Genomic DNA, 18579 nt, shown 5'->3' with positions numbered 1-18579 from the left:
AATCAGGAAAAAACGGTAATTTTTATTTCTACACCTGTGGTCTAGCTAACATCAATTATACCTTCCAGCTTCATAATTAAAGTGCTGTCTCTATAAACCTTTCTTATTATTCTTGGGAAGAGATAAGGATGATTCATTGATGCCTTGGGGGAGTTGGGCAGAAGGTGTGACCTAGTTTGAAGGAATATTCCCAGGCGTGAGGATGATACAGGTGTTTCTCCAGGTAGCTGCAGGCATTGTAGGTATTCTCCCATGAAGAGGCCCTGGTTATGAGGTATGTCTTGATTCTGCTTAGTGTTTAGTTGGAAAGGCAGCCTCAATACCTGGGTTTGAAGACTATGTAGTGTATCTAATGTCTGCACTGCTCACACTCTGATATTGGATTAAGATATACCGTTCTTGCACATAAATATGGCATAGTTGTTATTTTTAGACAAAGTAGGGCATTTCAGAACTATTAGCACATCTTTTACCATGAGCAGAGTTATGGTTATGCGTGATAATTTCAAAGGAAAATTGTTATACTGAGTTGATACAGTAGGTCTTGCTTATCATATTATGAGGGCTTTAAGTGTAATATAAAGGTAGTAAGTACTTTCATAATTGCCCAGAGGAAATGTAAAAGATTTTAAAAAGTCGATAGGTAACCAAGTATTCATAATAAGGATAGCCCTTTGATTCCCTATCTCCTGGGGATGGAATCTGCATAATCCAGTCAGTGTTATGGAAAGTCAAGTAAAGCCATTTGATAGTCAAGTGTGCGCAGAATTCTAAGAGGCTGAAGAAGCAATGATGGAAAACTTCCTCACTCCACTTCACCCAGTGGAGTCAACAGAAAGCGGTTGAAGGGGACAGGAAATTCTGCCTTTATCTTGCAAATCTTAGTACTGCTTAGCAACAATGTAAAATTCATGCCACAGAACAGGAATGCCTTGTCATGCAGACATGATGCAGGAATGCCAGTTTGTCCCAAACCATCTTTTCAGCTGCTTGTGTCCCATATTGTTCCATTTGTGCAGTTCCTTTGTCGAATGGTTGACAGATAGCCCTGTTGCCTGTCTTTACTAGGCCAAGTCAGCACATAGATAAGGGTTACCATAGGTAATGCACACATGCTGAAAGGTATCAGAGATAGCAGGAAGATGCTTTATACTGTGTCAGATCTTTTGAGATGCCTTAAACTTTACCTTAGTTCCATTAGTAAAAAGTTGTTTTTTTTTTCTCTCAAAAAAGTCACTAAAATACATGAACTTAAACTTACATATGACTATGAAAAAGTTTTAAAAGTACTGTTTTATAACATTTTATTAACAAGTGTTCCCCAGACTCTTGTTATCATGTTCAATATTTGTACAAATATACCAACATTGGCCACAGGAAAATCTGATGACCTCCTATCTCAGGGTCAGTGAGACAAGCTTGGGGGGAAGCCAGTGTTTATTTTTGGATGCTGGCCTGAAGGTCACAAGATGGCCTAGAAGCTGGCAGGCGCTGAAGACACAAACATAGCTTTTGTGCCGGTGGACTGCAGACCTTGTCATGCAGCTGTCTCTAGTATACATCCTGAGTAGCTTTATAGCCAGCATGAATGGCTAGACCTTGGCTCTGATGTTTAATTGAAACCTGATCATTTTGGTGACTTTTAGATGTTGACTTTGTTGAAGCAAACTTTTGATCCATCAAAATGAACCGCATGGCTACTTGAAGGGCCATGAGTTTTGGCATTGATCATGAATAGATGAAAATGCATATTCAAGTTTCATCACTCTCTTCTTTACAAATTGTTGTCTAGCACTGTGAAATCAAAAGGCAAGGGTGATGACAATAAGTCTAGGAGTGACTTTGGGCCAAGGAGAGGTACCCATGACAGGGCTCGAAATTCATTTTTGGAAATACCGTGGTGCACTGGTGCACCCAACCAAAAAAATTAGGTGCACAGAAAGAATTTTGGGTGCACCACAAAATAAAGGTGAATGTCAGCAAAATATGATTACAAAGTTGAATGCTCTTAGAGTCTAAGAACTTCAATCTGTAATTCTATAGCTATCTTCAAAATACAAGTAAAACATCAAATAAAGTACAACTGCTACGAAAGTTTGTATTGCTTTTTCTAGTACAGCTGTACTTACGTTTCAAGAATATTCTGTATACTAGTGTCCAACAGAACCTTTACCCTATAGCCTACAAAAATATCTAGGTGCACCGGTGCACCCATAGTCAAAAATTAGGTGCACTGCTCCAATTTTGGGTGCACACAGGTGCACATGCACCCACCATTTCAAGCCCTGCATGATTAGATAGGCAGGGCCTAAACAGTGTGAATTCTTGCCCTGACCCCGGTTCATCAGAGGTCTTCCAGGGATGTTGTGGTTTACTGGTTGCCACCACAGGCCAAATGGTGAATAAGGACAGGTTTCCTTGTCTCTCCTGGAGCTAACTCATGTACATCCTGCTGGGTTCCAACAGACCAGGTAATTAGGGGTTTGTACACTGGACAGGGCTTGTTAAGATGACAAGGGGTGTACCCATGTGGAATAGGGGAGGAGATAAGAAAAACAGTAAAGAGTGAAGCAGATCATATAACCAGCAGTTGATCGGAATGCAATTGATGTATATAGTACAGTATCTTCATTAATATTGTTTGTATATGCCTAGAATAAAAAGATCTAGATGTGTATTTAGCCTGAATTCAATCAAGCCTCCTGTGACCGCTCGCAGCCCTGTAACCGCTTCGGGGAGGGTACAGAAATCCCCAGACAGCTGGAGTTTGCGTTATACAGACTAGATGTGTATTGTCCTTTTGCGTTTCGTGGCATTTGCTCATTTGTTACTATCACATTTGTAAAACAGTAGACTACTATGCTTCTCGAGTTGGTATGATACAGAGCCTTGGAGAGTCAGCCTTTACAGAATCTTGAATGATATAACTGGACAGTGTGATCATCCCAAACATGGGAAATCACTTAGCTTTGTCTGGCATCCCATTACTACATGTAACTGGTCTACATCAGCATTCCGAGCCAGTCTTACCAGCAAGGACGTTCAGAACATTTTCGATGCAAACCAATAGCATTCTGCAGAGAGAGAAAAAAGAGGATAATTGTGCCTGGATACGGTGTTTCCATTTTGAACAGAGAAATCGACAGTCACGTGTTGAAAATTGGGCCAAAGCTGTTTGGCATATATTCCAGGACCATTGTCACAGTAGTCTAATGGAAATAAGTACTGAAGGATTGTTTGGAAATGGGAACCCTGCATGTCGCACCTGAAATAATCCACCATAGGAGGTACTGTTTATTATGCCACACCCTTTTTTGACAGCAGTTTATTTGTTTCTGGACTGTCAAGAACAATGATATTGTTTCTTTTGCCTTCTTACTTGTGGTAAGAAATTGGCTCGTAATTAATTGAAGTGATAAAAGATTGATGAAACATTTGCTTTAGTGCAAAATCACTCTGATTCCTTTTGAACTAATGAGTGGATGATTGTGTTATGGATGACTTTACTTCTTCGTTACTTTGAAGCTAGAAAGTGTTGCAGGACACCATCTGCACTAGAGGCTTTGATGTTTTTAGGGTAACTTGTGAAGAGTGCTTCTGATTAGACAATCTCCTTTGTGCAGTGCATTTAAAACCACTGACGTAAAAACATGACTGATGTACACAGTTGATGGTAAAGGAAACTATCAATTTGGACTGTCATTTTAACCACTATAGGTGATTGTCACATCATGTACAGCTATCGCACGCACCAAGCCTCTTATCAGGTCTGAACAGACTTGCAGAGACTGCCCGAATCAATCTTATGATTGGTGTATAATATCATACTCTGTCCTTAATAAGAGCCTTGCATGCCTTGCTTTTGATATTTGATATGACACGGCATCTATTATAAATTTTCTTAAGCTGTTAGGCGTAAGGTAAAGGCACTTAGCTTCATCATCTGGGTTGGGCTTAATAAGGTAAGAGGTGATCTATACAAATTATCTGTGGAAATGTTTCTGCATCCTTAATTGCGTCCTGTTTGTAAGCAGCCTTTGATGGTACTATATTTGGAAAAGCTATGCTCCATCTGCTTGAATGATCAAAATTTAATCCTCCATACATTTAATGGAGACAGGTGAGTTGCAAGATTATATGGAGGACGTGTTGTGCCCATGCATGCAGGTGGTTGTGAAGTTTGATTGCTTGCCTGCAGGAAGGCTGGCATTAACGACAGCCGCAGCTATCATAAGCCGCATGAGGCTGATTGATGATCTTGTTGTTGGATATGGAGGTGTGGTCTAATCTGAGCTGACATCTTGTTTCCTTCTTCCTCCACTTCCCACTTTCTCCTCAGTGGGCTCTGTCAGGGAACATTCTTGGTTTTGGTCACTCATTCTGGAAGATTAAACATACAATTGAAAAGTCATTTTCAACCAAACAAGAGGTCTTTTAAAAATTATTTTACAAAGGCAGTACTTTCATACTAGTTAGTATCTGGTCAGGTGATATCAGAATATTGATTTGCCTGATTTTGTTGCCAATTCCGCAACAATTTTTGAAATACACTTTGAAAGCTGTTTGTTGGTGTGTTATCCGTTAAATGGAAGCACGTATCGTTTTACTGCTCTTTGCTTTGTTTCAGTTTATCATGTTGATTTCTAATAATTCACAGGAACTCCAAAGGCCAACATAGACCTATGTCCAAATAGCAGACTTCTCTTTATTTGTCGACAAGTGTAGTTTCAGTTATAGCAATCTGTGGTACATACTGCAATCTGTGGTACATACTGCTGCTGAAAGGATTAGCAGATGGTACCAAAGAAAAGATCACCAAGTAAGGAGATCTATCGTGTCCAGGTCATGTTTGATAGACCCAGCCTGGAGCTAGTGCACCGAGTAATCAAATTGAGATGCAAGAGTCCACGGAATAACCACATCTCCCCTTGCCTTTGAAGGAGTATATCTTATAGAATGCTGATATCAAGAAACACTAAAGCGATTACCCGCAATAAATTGGCAAAGTGCCTGTCAAAGATGAAATGTTTATGTGTGAGAAAAATGAAGCTGGAAAACACAGGAAGTGATAAAGACTGTTGTGGAAAAAATCAATACAGATAGGTCACTTGTTTGAGGCCAGGCCTTCCCTTGTGGCTAAGATAATCAATACCGTACATCAGAGCTAGTGAGGGACCGTTTCTTCCTATGTGGGTGCCTTAATTCAGTAGTAGCATGGAAGCATATATCTTACAATCAGATATACATATGTGTAAATCGTATGTATTGCTTAGAAGAAGTCAAAAAGATTACTGAAACCACACAGTTTTGACTGTTGGATTATTGTGTTTAGATGCCATATTTATTAAGTAAAAGGCACGATTTTACATGAAATGAATACTCACTCACTCTCACTATCCGGTTGAACGTCTTCTTTACTCATGTATTTATTGTTGTTTGACCCTCTTCAGGTTGAGCAGTGAGAAGTAAGCAAGATGCCGTCGGAGGAGGGTGCCAACGAAGTGAACCAGCAGGACGCTGTTCCTGCCGAGAACAAGACGGAGGTGAAGACGTCTCCGGTGAAGAAGACCAAGCCAGTCAAGATGCAGCTGTGCCGGGTGCTGTTGTTGGATGGGACAGAGTACGAAGTGGAGCTAGATGTAAGTGTCCTTCTTTTCTGGTAGAACTCTAACTAAGCGTGATAATGTAAGCCACAGAAGGGTGTATCACTTGTTACCATCGACGAGAAGGATATGCATAGGGTAGCGTTTGTGTGTGTGTTTGTAACAAACAGCATAACCCAAGAAGGCTTGGATGGATTGTCTTGATATTTGGTAGGTGGGTAGGTCTTGATGAGACATGGAAATGAATAGATTTTGGGTCCCCTAGCGGTTTGTTACGGTACTGCAGCGGAACTTCCTGTTTTGATATCTCGTGTTCTGGACATGCTATGGTCCTGATTTTTGAGTGGTAGATAGCTCTTTGAACAGAGAATAAGTGCTATAGGTTTGGGCCCCCTGGCGGCTTTTTTGGAACTGCAGGAGCAGGTTTTGCTTCAGACTTTGAAAGGGAATAACTCAAGAAGGGCTTGATGGATTGTCATGATTTTTGGTAGGTAGATAGCTTGTTTCTTTATAGCCTGCCTTCAGTCCGAAAAGGTGGGCGGTTTTGGACCATGGCCGCTCTAAGCAGGCGGCAGATTTTATTAGGTCGACAGTGCCATGAAAGATGCTGCCCTTTGTGCCCTTCCATCGGAGCCTGTTTCACCAACCCTGAAGGTCAGATTGAAAGTTGGCAGGGACCTTTGTGATAACTCAGGAGCCAGGAGACCCGGCCCGTCCCACTGTAATTCTGAATGCCAGTCAATAACAGCTTATTGCATGGTGTCGATCACGGCGGTGAAATGAGCATTCCCATTGTGACAGGAGCGGCAGGCATGACCCAGTAGCCCGTTCTGCTGTCCGTCTTGTGTCCTGTGATTAGGTGGAGAATTTTCGATAGCCGAGGATCAATAGATGCTAATTTTGGCGAAGGGGATGAGTTAGGGTGGCCTTGGGGGAGGTGCCTGACAGGAAATATCATAATCTGCGGCTTAGACGAAAACGATAAGGATTAATGGCATCAAAAAATATCACCAGGTTTAGCTGCTTTGATATTTGAGAAGCAGAATATTCTTCATTTACCAGCCATTTCCCAAAATATATTATTTTTTTTAGTGACAACATGTTAATGTTTCCAACCCTGTAAAACAGTTTTTGTGTCAATTGAGTACTTGTTAATCATTAGAACTGGTGATATTACAGTATGTTGTATTTCATTGTCAGAAATATTAGGCAGAAAGAAGTTGTAATAGTTTTTTCTTTTTGATCGTTGGATAATCGAAGCTTAACGATTGTCGTATGTTCGTGTCAGGGAAAGTGACTTAAGCATGATTCATGGCTTTCTCAATGTGTGAAAGTCTTTGGTAGTCAGGAGGTGTGTAAGTCATTCCTTTTAACTCTAATCGGTGCGTCAAAGGTTGTGTTAAAGGTGGACTTTTATACCTGGATAGAAACCATGAAAACGTTTTGATAAACCATGCATGAAATTAACAGCTTTTATGTGGATGATTTTTTCTCCAAGGTCTGTGGAACTAATCTTAGGAAAATGATCTCAGACATGGGTTAACCTATTGTTACATTTTGATGTGAAACATGTGCAGTCTTTGGCATCATATTGAATTATTCTTACGACAACTTTTTCAAGATGGATGAATCTGATGATCCATATAGATATGTAATGTTGTAGTATGCGTCATTTATTTTGGGAAACCAATTCAGTGTGTGTCCCCCTTGTCCCCTCAAACAACCCTGGTAGGCTTTTAACAATTTATTTTGCATACCACGTCTCATGGATTCTTTCTTTACATTGACCCAAACATAAAGAATCCTGTCTATAGTTGCCACCCGTCTAATGTGAGCATTTTATCACAGTGGTCACTATTGCCACGCTCGACTGTACAGTTAAGTGTAGTTTGGAACCTTGAGATTTATCCTCTGTTTTTTCAGAAGAAGGCAAAGGGTCAGCAGCTTTTCGACATGATCTGTGACCACCTGAATCTCCTGGAGAAGGACTACTTCGGCATCACCTACAGGGATCCTCAGGACCAGAAGGTAGGAGTAAAATCACTTACTGACAGTTGAAACCTGTACCTGGTTGTTACAGGTACAGGTGTGTTCAAAAATTCGTATTTCCCGAGAACCATAGTAGAATGGAACTCGTTATCATCAGATGCTGTAGGAACACCTTCACTAAATAGCTTCAAAGAACGATTGCAGTCAGATGTGCAAAAGCTAGGTGTGACAGGCCGTACAGTGTAATATAACCAGCTGCTGCCGCGCCGCGTGCCTGCGAAGCTGGTGTGTTACGCCGAAGGGCGGTTATACCGGCTATACAGATACAGATACAGACACTGACTGTGCTTCCTGCCCCTTTTGATAGGGCAGAGAGTGGGCCAAGTTCATGTAAAAAATACTGGCTGTTTTTTTACTGTGAAAACCATGATATCATTTAGTCGTGTTTTGACATTGCAAGTAATGGAAAAGGACAATCCCTGGATACATTTGTTTGTAGTTGATTGTTAGACTGAGCCATCCGCAATTGTGCACAATATTTTGTTTCCTTGTTTGCAAATGGTAGAAGAATAGGCGTGCACATTGTATCCTCAATCTGACCTCCCTATGACCTGTCTGTGCTGTATACCCATCCCTTGCTGACCTGAGGTCTGTGTTGTTTCAGTACTGGCTGGATCCACTGAAGGAGATCAGGAAACAGATAAAAGGTGGGTTAGTTTACTCTACATGCCATAACAAACCTGGACCTTAATCACAAACATCACCACTTTCCAAATCACTTGCTGTCCTGTATCTTTACTTCTGGCAAATTCCTCTGTTTACTTCTCAAGACAGGATCTGTTATAGGTATTGCTTCCGTGTTTGTTGATAACCTGCTTTAGAAAGCATGATGTCTGTTTGTATGGGCATCAGTGGAGTGTGTCTAGAGTGTTGCTTGATATATCAGATAGGGTGACTGTTTGATCAGTAGAAGTGGGTTTGTAACACTTCCTCAGTGTGCTGCATGTATCCCACCATGAAGAGCTTGAGTCAGCTAGAATGCAGCATGTATTTACTGTTAGTAGAGCTGTGTACCGATACAGTACCGGGTACAATCAATTAGGTACAGGTCCAAAATACCTGACCCTGCTGTATGGGTACTGGACCTGACTCAGGGGATGACCACTTTGACAGATAAAATTACTATGAAATTACGGTGGCAGTGCTCTAAAGCCACTCTAAAGCACAGAAAACACATTTGCAAGGCTGGAGTCAAATTTTCATCTGTGTTTTTATGAAAACGATACCTAGCACAATTTTTTACCAGTTCAAACATGCTTTTGTCCTTATTGAAAATCTAGCATTTTCCGAACAAGTAGTTTAGGTACAGGTTCAGGTCCGGACCTGTACCTAATCCTGTGTACCTGTACCTAGAATTTGTTTAAGTACACAGCTCTGTTAGCTGTTGGAATTACATCCTTTCGAAATGCATTACTCGATCATTACTACATCAAAACTTTAAGAAAACAATTGTACTGCAAGTTTTCAGATGTCTAAATTGTAAAAGCTTACACATGATACCAAATCAAATTTGCTGCTGCAGCCATTGGACCTTATCATAGAATTAGAGCTGGTCTAAATTGCAAAGGGCTGTGAACTGTGGAGCATTTGTTGAATGTTGCTAATCATTTACTTGGCGGATGTTTTGGCTCATACGAGCAGATAGATACTCTTAAGAATTTTTACAGCAGACATATAAGTAGATTGCATAGATTATATATACCCCTTGGTTGGCAAACACAACCAACTGGGTAATTAGTATAATTGCATTTCTGTGGTGAACTTATGATATTGTAATAAAGTTTGCCATGCAGACAGAACAACATGTTCATCCCAAATATATCTCAATGTGTAGGTTGACAAAACTTATGGTAAAAAACGTTGGAAACTAAACCTTTGTAAGGCTTCAGGTGACGTAGCCAGGAAGGAACGTTGAAATGTTAGGCTGCAGTTGATTTCCTGTAACTCACTAACCTCTCGATGCCCACATGTTTATATTGAAGAGATGTGCCAACTAGATAACAAGAGCATAGGAGAAAACATCTTAAGATTCCTGTCTGGATTTCTGGACAGGACTGATAAGTGGTGAATCGCTGTCAGCTGGAAATAGGACGTCCACTTTTGGGAAAATAGGTCACAGGAAAAGAACTCAACAAAACCGGAGAGAACCAATTGGTCAGGCCTGTTATATGGAGTCCAAATGCAAGGCCACAACCTTGCAACAACCTCAGTCCAAAACAAATGTAGCATGCATAATCATTGATGTGTGGGAGCATAAGTGTTGGATAGTCTAAGAGTAGATGCACTAATTCTGATAGCATTGCCCATTAGATAACATGTTGTATATTGTCTGGAGAAATAGGAAATATGCAGAATAGAAACTGCTTTTGTCTCAACATGTGTAAATGAATCAGGAACACAGCAGTTTTTAATGAAATTGCTAGCTTGATTGATTGAAGAAAGACTACGATGTGTGGAGCTGTCTAAAAGAATGAGATATCTGGGCGTGGTAGGCTGTGTTCTCTATTAAAAGAAAATTAGTCTGGTTACGTGTATCTCCAAAATCTTACTTGTGGAATGTTAAATTCATCATGCGTGGTGTTTCAGCCCTCAGCAGAATCTAGCCAGGGATGTATAGGCTCTTGGCGGGATGTTGTCTGTTGGCCAAGATTATGCACATAGAACAAATTCTATCAACTGTAGCATAATAGTTCAAGCAGATCATATCATGTTTAATACATCAAGCAATGGAATGTAGTATGCATAGTCTGATTTCTGGGTTGTATTTAACATTTCAGTTTTCCTGTGGTATGTGAAAGTAAGGACTTGAGTATACTGGGATTTCAGAAGCCATGATAATAGCTGGAACATTTGGCTGTAATACAGGTGTTTAACAATGATGTAAGTCTTTAAAAATGTGCAGTATACAGTGCAGCGTTTTCACCCATCCCCCAATTCAATGAATCCCGCATTTCTGAGAATTCGGTACCGAATATGGACATCCTTCTTCGTCAAGTGTCCCTCTCACGGTGACTGTTGGAAAACAGAAACAGTCCCCTTGACGTCATCCACCGCCATAACAGGTATCACCACCGGCTTTACCTCCCGGCACAAATGGTGCTACTTCAAACAAAACAGCCTGGAGGTTCCATTTGCTTTTAAGAGGCTAAAAGAAAGCTGCTGCACCTTTATGTTATCTCACTCTGTAGACAGGCCGTGTTTTAATTCCATGGAAACAGAGACGGGGTGCGGCTGATTGGATCAAGTTGGAATAGCCCAGCCTACCTTGTAATTGTGTTGGGATAATATGCTTCAGATCACATACATAGATCAGGGCTTAAAGTAGGGAAGGCCATTGTTTTTGTGTAATCTTTAGCATTCGGTGGGGGAATTCAGTTAAGGTTTGCCAACCAATGTAGCAGTGCCTCAATGTTAGGAGACTATTTAAGTAGCAGTACATTTGGCCATTTTGCAGAACTCAAAAGATACCTGTTTCACACATGTTGTATGTGATAGAAAGCTCTTAAAGGTTTATGAGGAGCTATTTCCTCTCTTTTATTTCAGAACTTAAAACATTATCTGAAATGTCATTGACCGTAAGACTCACTGTGCATGGAATTGTGGATGACAGCACTTAATAAAACATTCTATGCTTCATGGGCGAAAAACTGTAACGGTTTGTTGTGATGAAACAGACAGGGACAGTGATACTTTGTCAGGAGGCCTAGCACTCAGTATGATCAATAGGGTACGATATGTGTGATCTCAATTCCTTGAGGCATTTCATTGAACTTGCGAGACCTTGTCACAAGGCAGTGCTAGAAGTTATCAAGCTGGAGATAGAAAGATAAGATATATCTGACAGAATGTTTTGAACGTTTAGGCTTCTAGTACATGTATGGAATGAGAAGAAGGTTGACTCTACACAAAAGGGATTGTCCTGTGGACTCCTGCCAGCTACAGGTTGCACTGGTTCAATGGTTGTCAAACGTGTTGACAGAGTAGAACTTCAGGGATCTCCCCAGAAATATAGAGCAGGATGGGGGGGGGGTGCCAGGCACAGGATACGTGTTGCGAGGTCTAGAGGGGGGGAGGCGCACACCCCTCAAAGGAGAGCGGCTGTTGCATTTTGCCTTTTTCAGGCAGAAATGGAGTCATTTCCTGCAACTTTACATTTGAAAATTTGAGCAAAATTACAGGCTTTGCTGGGGAAATATTGGAAGAAATACCCTAACTTTGAAAATCAACAGGATGGAGGGAGCTGGGATTAGAACAGGATGGAGGAGTGCCACTGTTCCATTTTTTAGGGAGACCCCTGGAACTTCAAGTATTTGAAAAGTAATGCTGTTCTGAAGAAGCCATAAATGTATGGTATTAGTTTTATCCACTTGTTAACTTTTAAAAAGTTTTTTCCGAAACATAAAGTTCATCTTGTGTTTTTTTTTTTGTTGGGGAGGGGCACAAAACTACCTATTCAAATGTTCCTGAATTAGATCTTATCATTCGCACAGTTGTAGACTGTAGTTGAGGCTTCAAGGCAGACCTGTGAGCCAATTGAACATGACCTTGAGGAATTATATTGTGTTTGTTATGAATGGGCATTCCTAAGTTCCCACTGAGAAAAGGTTAAGATGAAGACGCCCTACCTCTTTGTCATACAGAAATCTGCCAAAACCTATTTTCTGGAAAGCTATCACACTCCAGTTAAAAGTAGGTTTAGTAAGTAAGAATGTTAGAGAAAATAAAATGTTGTTGACAGATCAAAGTATGTAGGTCAGATGGTTTTCAATGGTTCTTAGATGGGTGACATGTGTGGAAATTGCTATGTCATGCTCTGTGTGCACTTTCACACATTATTCATTTGTCATTCTAAAAGGCAGTTTGTCTTGTATGCCAAAGATTGGGAGTTTTTATAATACAAGAGTATGCAGAAGAAATTTGACCCCGCGAAATATGTGCCTTATTTGTCAAAGTTTACATAATAAAAAAAATAACAACATTCTCAAGGCCACCAATCCCACAAACTAAAAAGAAATCATCCACATATCGGATTGTAGGCTTCTGTCTATTTGAATTCTGTAATTACAAGAACTACTTAATATGCATTTAAGATTCTCTTCCCCTTTATATTTCTCCCCACTGTCCGTGCACCTGTTGTGTAACGTCTAAGAAATGAAGTGCAGATGTGTGGCATTTTCCAAGAATGTCCATAGTCTAGTAGAGGTGGATCCTTGAACTATGAAACAAGTTCAGCATGTTAATGCACCGACAGGCGTGTTTATAGGTAAAGAGATTTCAGAAGAGATTACAAAAGCTTACACAGAAAAGGCCTAGAATGTTGTTGAAGAGATTCATCAGTCACGTCACGTGTAATTAATAGTTACAAGAATATTCATCAATCAGTGACTTAGAAAAGGTAACGAGATACGCACCTCCAAATTTTCGATGTCTACTGTACATCATTGCCTAGATTGTTGATTTAAAACGTCTTGGGTGAGAGTTTTGCATAATACAACAGATAATTTTAACTTAAGGAAAAATTAGAGAATCGGTATTGATTGGACAGTAAAAAAACATTGAAGTGTGGTGGGAAAATGTTCAGGTATTCAATACCGTTAACTGCAATTTTAGATAATTCTTACAAAATCATACCACCGATTCACTGCCTTGCCAAGGTCAGCGTCCTTTGAAAAATAAATTGCGCAGCGCTGACAAGGACATGCAGTTCCAAATAAAACTTGTCAGGTCCCTGGAGGTCACCGATGGGCTATGCGTCAACATCCTCTGCCTGTTACCATGGCTACAAGGTTTGAAGGACAAGTTTGGTTACGTTGGCGGCCATCTTTGTAGGGGAGAGCTGTGTTTAGCAAGGTTGATGTTTGGTGATAAGTGAAAACTAAAACCTTCCTTCTGTGGACTTTCGAATTCTACTGCTTCGTCTTTGCAGAGCTGAAACAGATGAGTCGTGTATTTGGAAAGAAGAATTCTCGTAGAAATGTAAAGGTAGGAGCCAGTTTGCTCAGGCAACTTTCTCAAACAGCGAGGTATCATTTCAACATGGCAATGTCATTTCTAAGCGGAATCTTCATGTATGAGCAAGGTGATTGATAGCTTTCTGTAGGTGGTGTTTAGGACGTCAGAGTTTTCATGATATCAAAAAACTGAGGACTCCATTTGGCTCAGTAACAGACTTTTTTCCATGATTGGGGGGTAATACATGATGATCAACATGTGTGCTGAAATAATACAACCTTATGATGGTTAAGACCGAAGAAGGAACTTTTGAGATCACCCCTTCCTGAGGGTAGAACAGCTAGCCCAAGCTTGTACAGGGTGTAAACAAGTCAGGCTGTTTGGAGGATGTCGATCAGTCTGGTGCCTGTACCTGTAAACACACAGTAAGGCCAAGTTCCACCAGGCCGCCTCGCTTCTGTCTGGGAGGGTCTCAGCGAGATGCCCTCGCCAAGGTCCGAGATCAAAAGGCACGAAAAATGTTGCAACATCTGGCACAACAAAACAGTGGTCTTGTAAATGTATCTGTTGGACGCTTGCCACTCACAGGAAAGACAGATACAGTTTGCTAAATCCATGTGTGTAGTTAAGCCATGTGAGTTTGATCATGTACTGTTAATTTGAATATATTGTAAAAGATTAGGAGTACATCATGGAGCTTTATAACTTTCTAAATCTCAGAACTGTGTTTGGGTTGAAAAATAGGCACTGGATTTGCTTGACATGAGACTGGAAGGAATGACTAGTAGGAATGCAAATATGCTATGACCTATAACTCAGAATGATCATACAGTACTTCCTTGTGTTTGATTTTGATATGTTGTCTTCCTTTTTTGTTGTGTTCTGTTATTTCTTGCTCTTATGTCTCATTTCACCATGTGGGTTTTTTCTTCATGACATTTTATTCATTTTCCCCATCCTCTCTCTGCCTGTGACATACAGATTTGGAAGAGAAAGAGAATGTTATCATTCCTACAGGTAGCGTTATGCATCGTACCTTATCACTGAGAGTATACTGTTACCAGAATGGTCATTTTATACATTTTTATTGATCTAAAAAGGAAAATCTGAGTTTTTCTCTTTTGATGTGAGATCTGAGCCTTATAATTGTCTAGAACTGGTTTTAAGGAATACAAATTTCAAAGTAATATAAGTGATGTAAGTAAAGCACAAAGTGGCAGTGGTGTAACCACTGGGTATTGTATTTCAATCACGTCTTTAAAGATTATACAAAATGGCTTCCACAGCATACAGCAATTTGATTGCCAATGTTGTTGCCCTTTTGTATTCATTTGAAATTCGTAGTTATCAAGGACAGGTGAATTCAAGTTCAAGGCTCTGACAGCGTATTATGCACAGTTCCTGAGAACCTTTCTGTTTGCTGATGCATTTGTTGGTAAATCATCTGTATCAGTGCCATTCTGGTAACGATATCCACTCTGTCCATGTCCAAATGTCACACTTTTGGCCTTGTTCATGTTCAGTCACTTAGTTGGTTTGCTAAAGCCTTCTAACAGCCTCCCTCCCACTAAATACCAATGTTCCCCCCTAACCATTCATGCAAGCAGAGGAGGGAGAAGGAATGCTGCCTAGTGCAGAAATCGGAGGTGAAGACGCATAGCCTGGCAAACTTCTAGTGTTGCTGTCTTTTGTGTGCAGCTGTGCAAATGTCTTGGCAGATTTCCGATTTTTGTTTTCCTAATGCCGGCTTGGTAGCTTTTCTTTCCTCCCCTGCTGCATGGTTGGTTGTGTGTCATTTGTATATGTCATGTGCCAGTTATGATGATGATTGTGACATGCATCACACAATGGCATGGTCACTAACAAGTCACCCTTTTAATGTAAATCCAAAACAAGATAAGAATACATTTCCTAAATGTTGTAGTTGAAAATAGTCACTGCACTTGGTACACAAGAAGTATAAACTGAACAACAGTGAATCCTTAATGATGAACTTTAAGACCGAAGTTATGTCTTATATATCTATCTTTGCTGTTTTAGGTGGGCCGTGGGTGTTTGGATTCAATGTGAAGTTCTACCCTCCAGACCCTTCCCAGCTGCAGGAGGACATCACAAGGTAAGGACAGATCTTCAGCTGTCTTACTAGTACTTAGGCCCAAGCCAAAAACACCATAGATGGTGAAGGAAAGGGTTAAATGTATTATGCCACCAGATTCTTTTCTTTCAGACCGTTGTAGTGCCTAGTAGCACATAAGGTAGCAAGTTTCCTTGCTTTTTCAGTAGCAGGGAATATTTTTACAGGGAGGGATTGCTAGCCTTTCCCCTTAAACATACTCGAGACACCTCCTTGAACACGGGACCTCCATTTTACGTCCCTTCTAAAAGACAGGTACAGCCCCAACTGAGATGTCTTGACCCTGACCCAGGATTGAACTGGGTCTCCCAGTTAGCAACTGATTTAAACCAGGAGCTTATCTGTGAGGTTGCTACCATTTTAGCTGTAGCAGATATCAATATGCCACCAGATTAAAAGTATAGAATTGCAGCATTAGAAGAAAGTCAGCATTCTGAGACATGATGTTTTCTTGATTAAGAAACTTTTGCCACGTTCTCTTCCTTTTGCCTTGGAACAAGCAATCCTTAGCGCAGAAAGCATGCCACAAGAAAGGGGGAATTAGTGAACTATGGCCAGACGCAGGAACATGTATTCTCAGAATATTTCAGGTTCATAGAGTAACCAATAAATACAGGGTCTCAATGCAGACAGAAATATTTGGGCCTTGGTGGAATTCCTTTCATTGTGCCTGCCTCCAGCTGCCCTCCCCCACTTGTGTTTAGTACACATCTCCCACAGTTCAGGATCAGCATGACTGTACATTCTGTAAGGACCTGACTTTGATAGAGCTGGTGTTGGATTGCCCTTGTCAGGAGCAAAGCACAAGTCAACACAAGTTCAACATGGTCGTTCCTTACCAGTCACGAAATAAAAGTAGAATCACACAATCAACATTCATAGACGACATTGGTTCTGTCCTACTTGACAACTTAGATATGAATGTTAAAAAGTAATATACTATCTCAAAATTAGGCATATTTGGTGTAGTTGTTACGTGTATCTATGTATGTAAATCTATTGATACATAATTCTACTAAAAAGTGGCGTTGTACCACCAGCAATATGTGACATTTATGGGGTTATAACCATGTCTTCCTTTGTTCCCCAGGTACCAACTTTGTCTGCAGATCAGAGATGACATCCTTAAGGGAAGGTAAGTATATCAGATAAGACATAATCTGCTTACCTTAACAGCTTCGTCATATGTTTCGGTAAATTTTTGTATCAGCCAGCTACTTAATCCCTACCTTGTACAGGTAATAAAAGCAGGCATATCAAACAAAGGATACAGGAATAAGTGGAGTGAGAAGTGATTTGTATACCGTTATCTTATTGGCTATTGATCCAGCGGGTGCGAAAACCGCTGCACCCTGCTTGTACATCCTCCGCACGTCGAGAAGAAACACCCCCAGTTCCTTCAGGCGGCCTTGTGCTGGCCTCGTCCTCATGCATTATTGAACACGCCCAATGGGGAGTATCCGAGTGTGGAGAGAAGGCATCCATGGATTGATTGATGTCCAAAAAAGGATTTCTTCCCTCTCGAGGGCCCTAGAGAGAAACGCACAGCGATGACACAATAGCGACGCGGTGTAAAATCCGCCAAAATGAAATAACCAATGTGAAACGAAGAAGGGATGATAGCGGCCTTATTAGATTTTTTAAGAAACCTCCATTTGATACGTCTCAGGTTGGCTGTGGCAGCCTAGTGGTTCCAGCCTGTCTGATTGCCGTTGACCTGTGTCAAAGTGGGGATTTTCAGAGTGCAATCTTGAAGGCAGGTTGCACTTAAATCTTGCAACAAATTAAAGGTCCACGCATCCTTGACAGATTGATTCGTGTTATCATCTATGGGGATTTGGCTGAAGACGTTTTTTATTTCCCGTAAATTCGTACTGTTTATTGCTAGTGTGCTCTTGGTTCCCTCTGGACACTGACCCCGGCTTCACCTGCCTGGGGAATGCAGCACCTACGTCACACCTGCCTCTACCTATGCTAATCAGTCAGCTTCATGTAAAGGCTAAATGATATGTAGACCCAGGCATGCTTCTCTCCAGAGCCTTTCCATCAATAATATCATGCCATTAGGAGTTAGTCACGACCTGCCCAATCAAAATGATACAGGTCAAATCCCACAGTCTGACGCTCAGTTCTTGTCCTCAGGATGTAGGGAATACAGGAATAGTGTGGTAGAAGGAAGAAACTTTAAGAATAAAATTATTTTATTGCTCTGGTTGGAGTTTTGTTTTCCTGGAGAAAGAAGCAGCTTTTCATTGAAAATCAATATTGAGATGTTGTTCAGGAATGAGCGCGTTTGAATTATTCAATGGCTGATACATTTAGAACCTAGCGCCCGTCTCATTACTTCTTGTATTGCTTTAATAGTGCTTATTTTCAAATTTTGATGAACAGAGTGGCTTGTCATTGAGGAGCTTATAGTAGTGAATTCTTGTTTTCACATCATTCAAGAGGCACAATTCTACTAAATAAGCATGTGCAACCTTGTGCAAGATGGCAACGTTTTTATATATAAAGCCCTTGAATGCCAATCTGTGCTCATCAGGAAACAGCTTCACTTGATTTTTGATAGAGCCTTCTAATATAAATGGTAATGCAGCATCATCCCCAAATAATCTTGCTACTAAATGACAGATTTCGTCCTCGAGGGTGTGCTTCGTTCTGTTATGGATTGAGATTCAGGAGGCTGAGATTCTGTGAACGTATGTCCGTTAGAGCGACAATACCTCTGGGATACATTCAGTCTCAGGTGATGAATGGGGCATAATAATGACAATAACACACTGGACGGCATCATCTGTAGAAGGAAGCACCCTTAGAGTAAGGAAATGAACAGCAGTAGGG

The 18579-nt window shown here is 40.7% G+C and overlaps 1 protein-coding gene across 38 annotated transcripts in view; it reads left to right on the top strand.

The window, feature by feature from the left end:
* Nucleotides 1-18579, top strand: part of LOC136427629 (protein 4.1-like) — a 62803-nt gene that overhangs the window by 27407 nt on the left and 16817 nt on the right. For 30 of the 38 annotated variants that reach the window (XM_066416615.1, XM_066416616.1, XM_066416647.1 and 27 more), the window contains 6 exons: nt 5451-5639; nt 7527-7631; nt 8257-8299; nt 15212-15250; nt 15645-15720; nt 16829-16873. In XM_066416615.1, the coding sequence (XP_066272712.1) occupies nt 5475-5639; nt 7527-7631; nt 8257-8299; nt 15212-15250; nt 15645-15720; nt 16829-16873 (473 nt within the window). In that variant the 5' untranslated portion in view covers nt 5451-5474. Of the gene's footprint in view, nt 1-5450; nt 5640-7526; nt 7632-8256; nt 8300-14585; nt 14622-15211; nt 15251-15644; nt 15721-16828; nt 16874-18579 lie in introns of all 38 variants that reach the window. The other 8 variants (XM_066416653.1, XM_066416627.1, XM_066416625.1 and 5 more) reach the window with 3 other exon arrangements.

Source organism: Branchiostoma lanceolatum, chromosome 2, assembly GCF_035083965.1.
Source record: "Branchiostoma lanceolatum isolate klBraLanc5 chromosome 2, klBraLanc5.hap2, whole genome shotgun sequence".
Taxonomy (NCBI): Eukaryota; Metazoa; Chordata; class Leptocardii; order Amphioxiformes; family Branchiostomatidae; genus Branchiostoma; species Branchiostoma lanceolatum.
The sequence above is the reverse complement of the archived record's forward strand: the minus strand, read 5'-3'. Positions and strand labels throughout refer to the sequence as shown.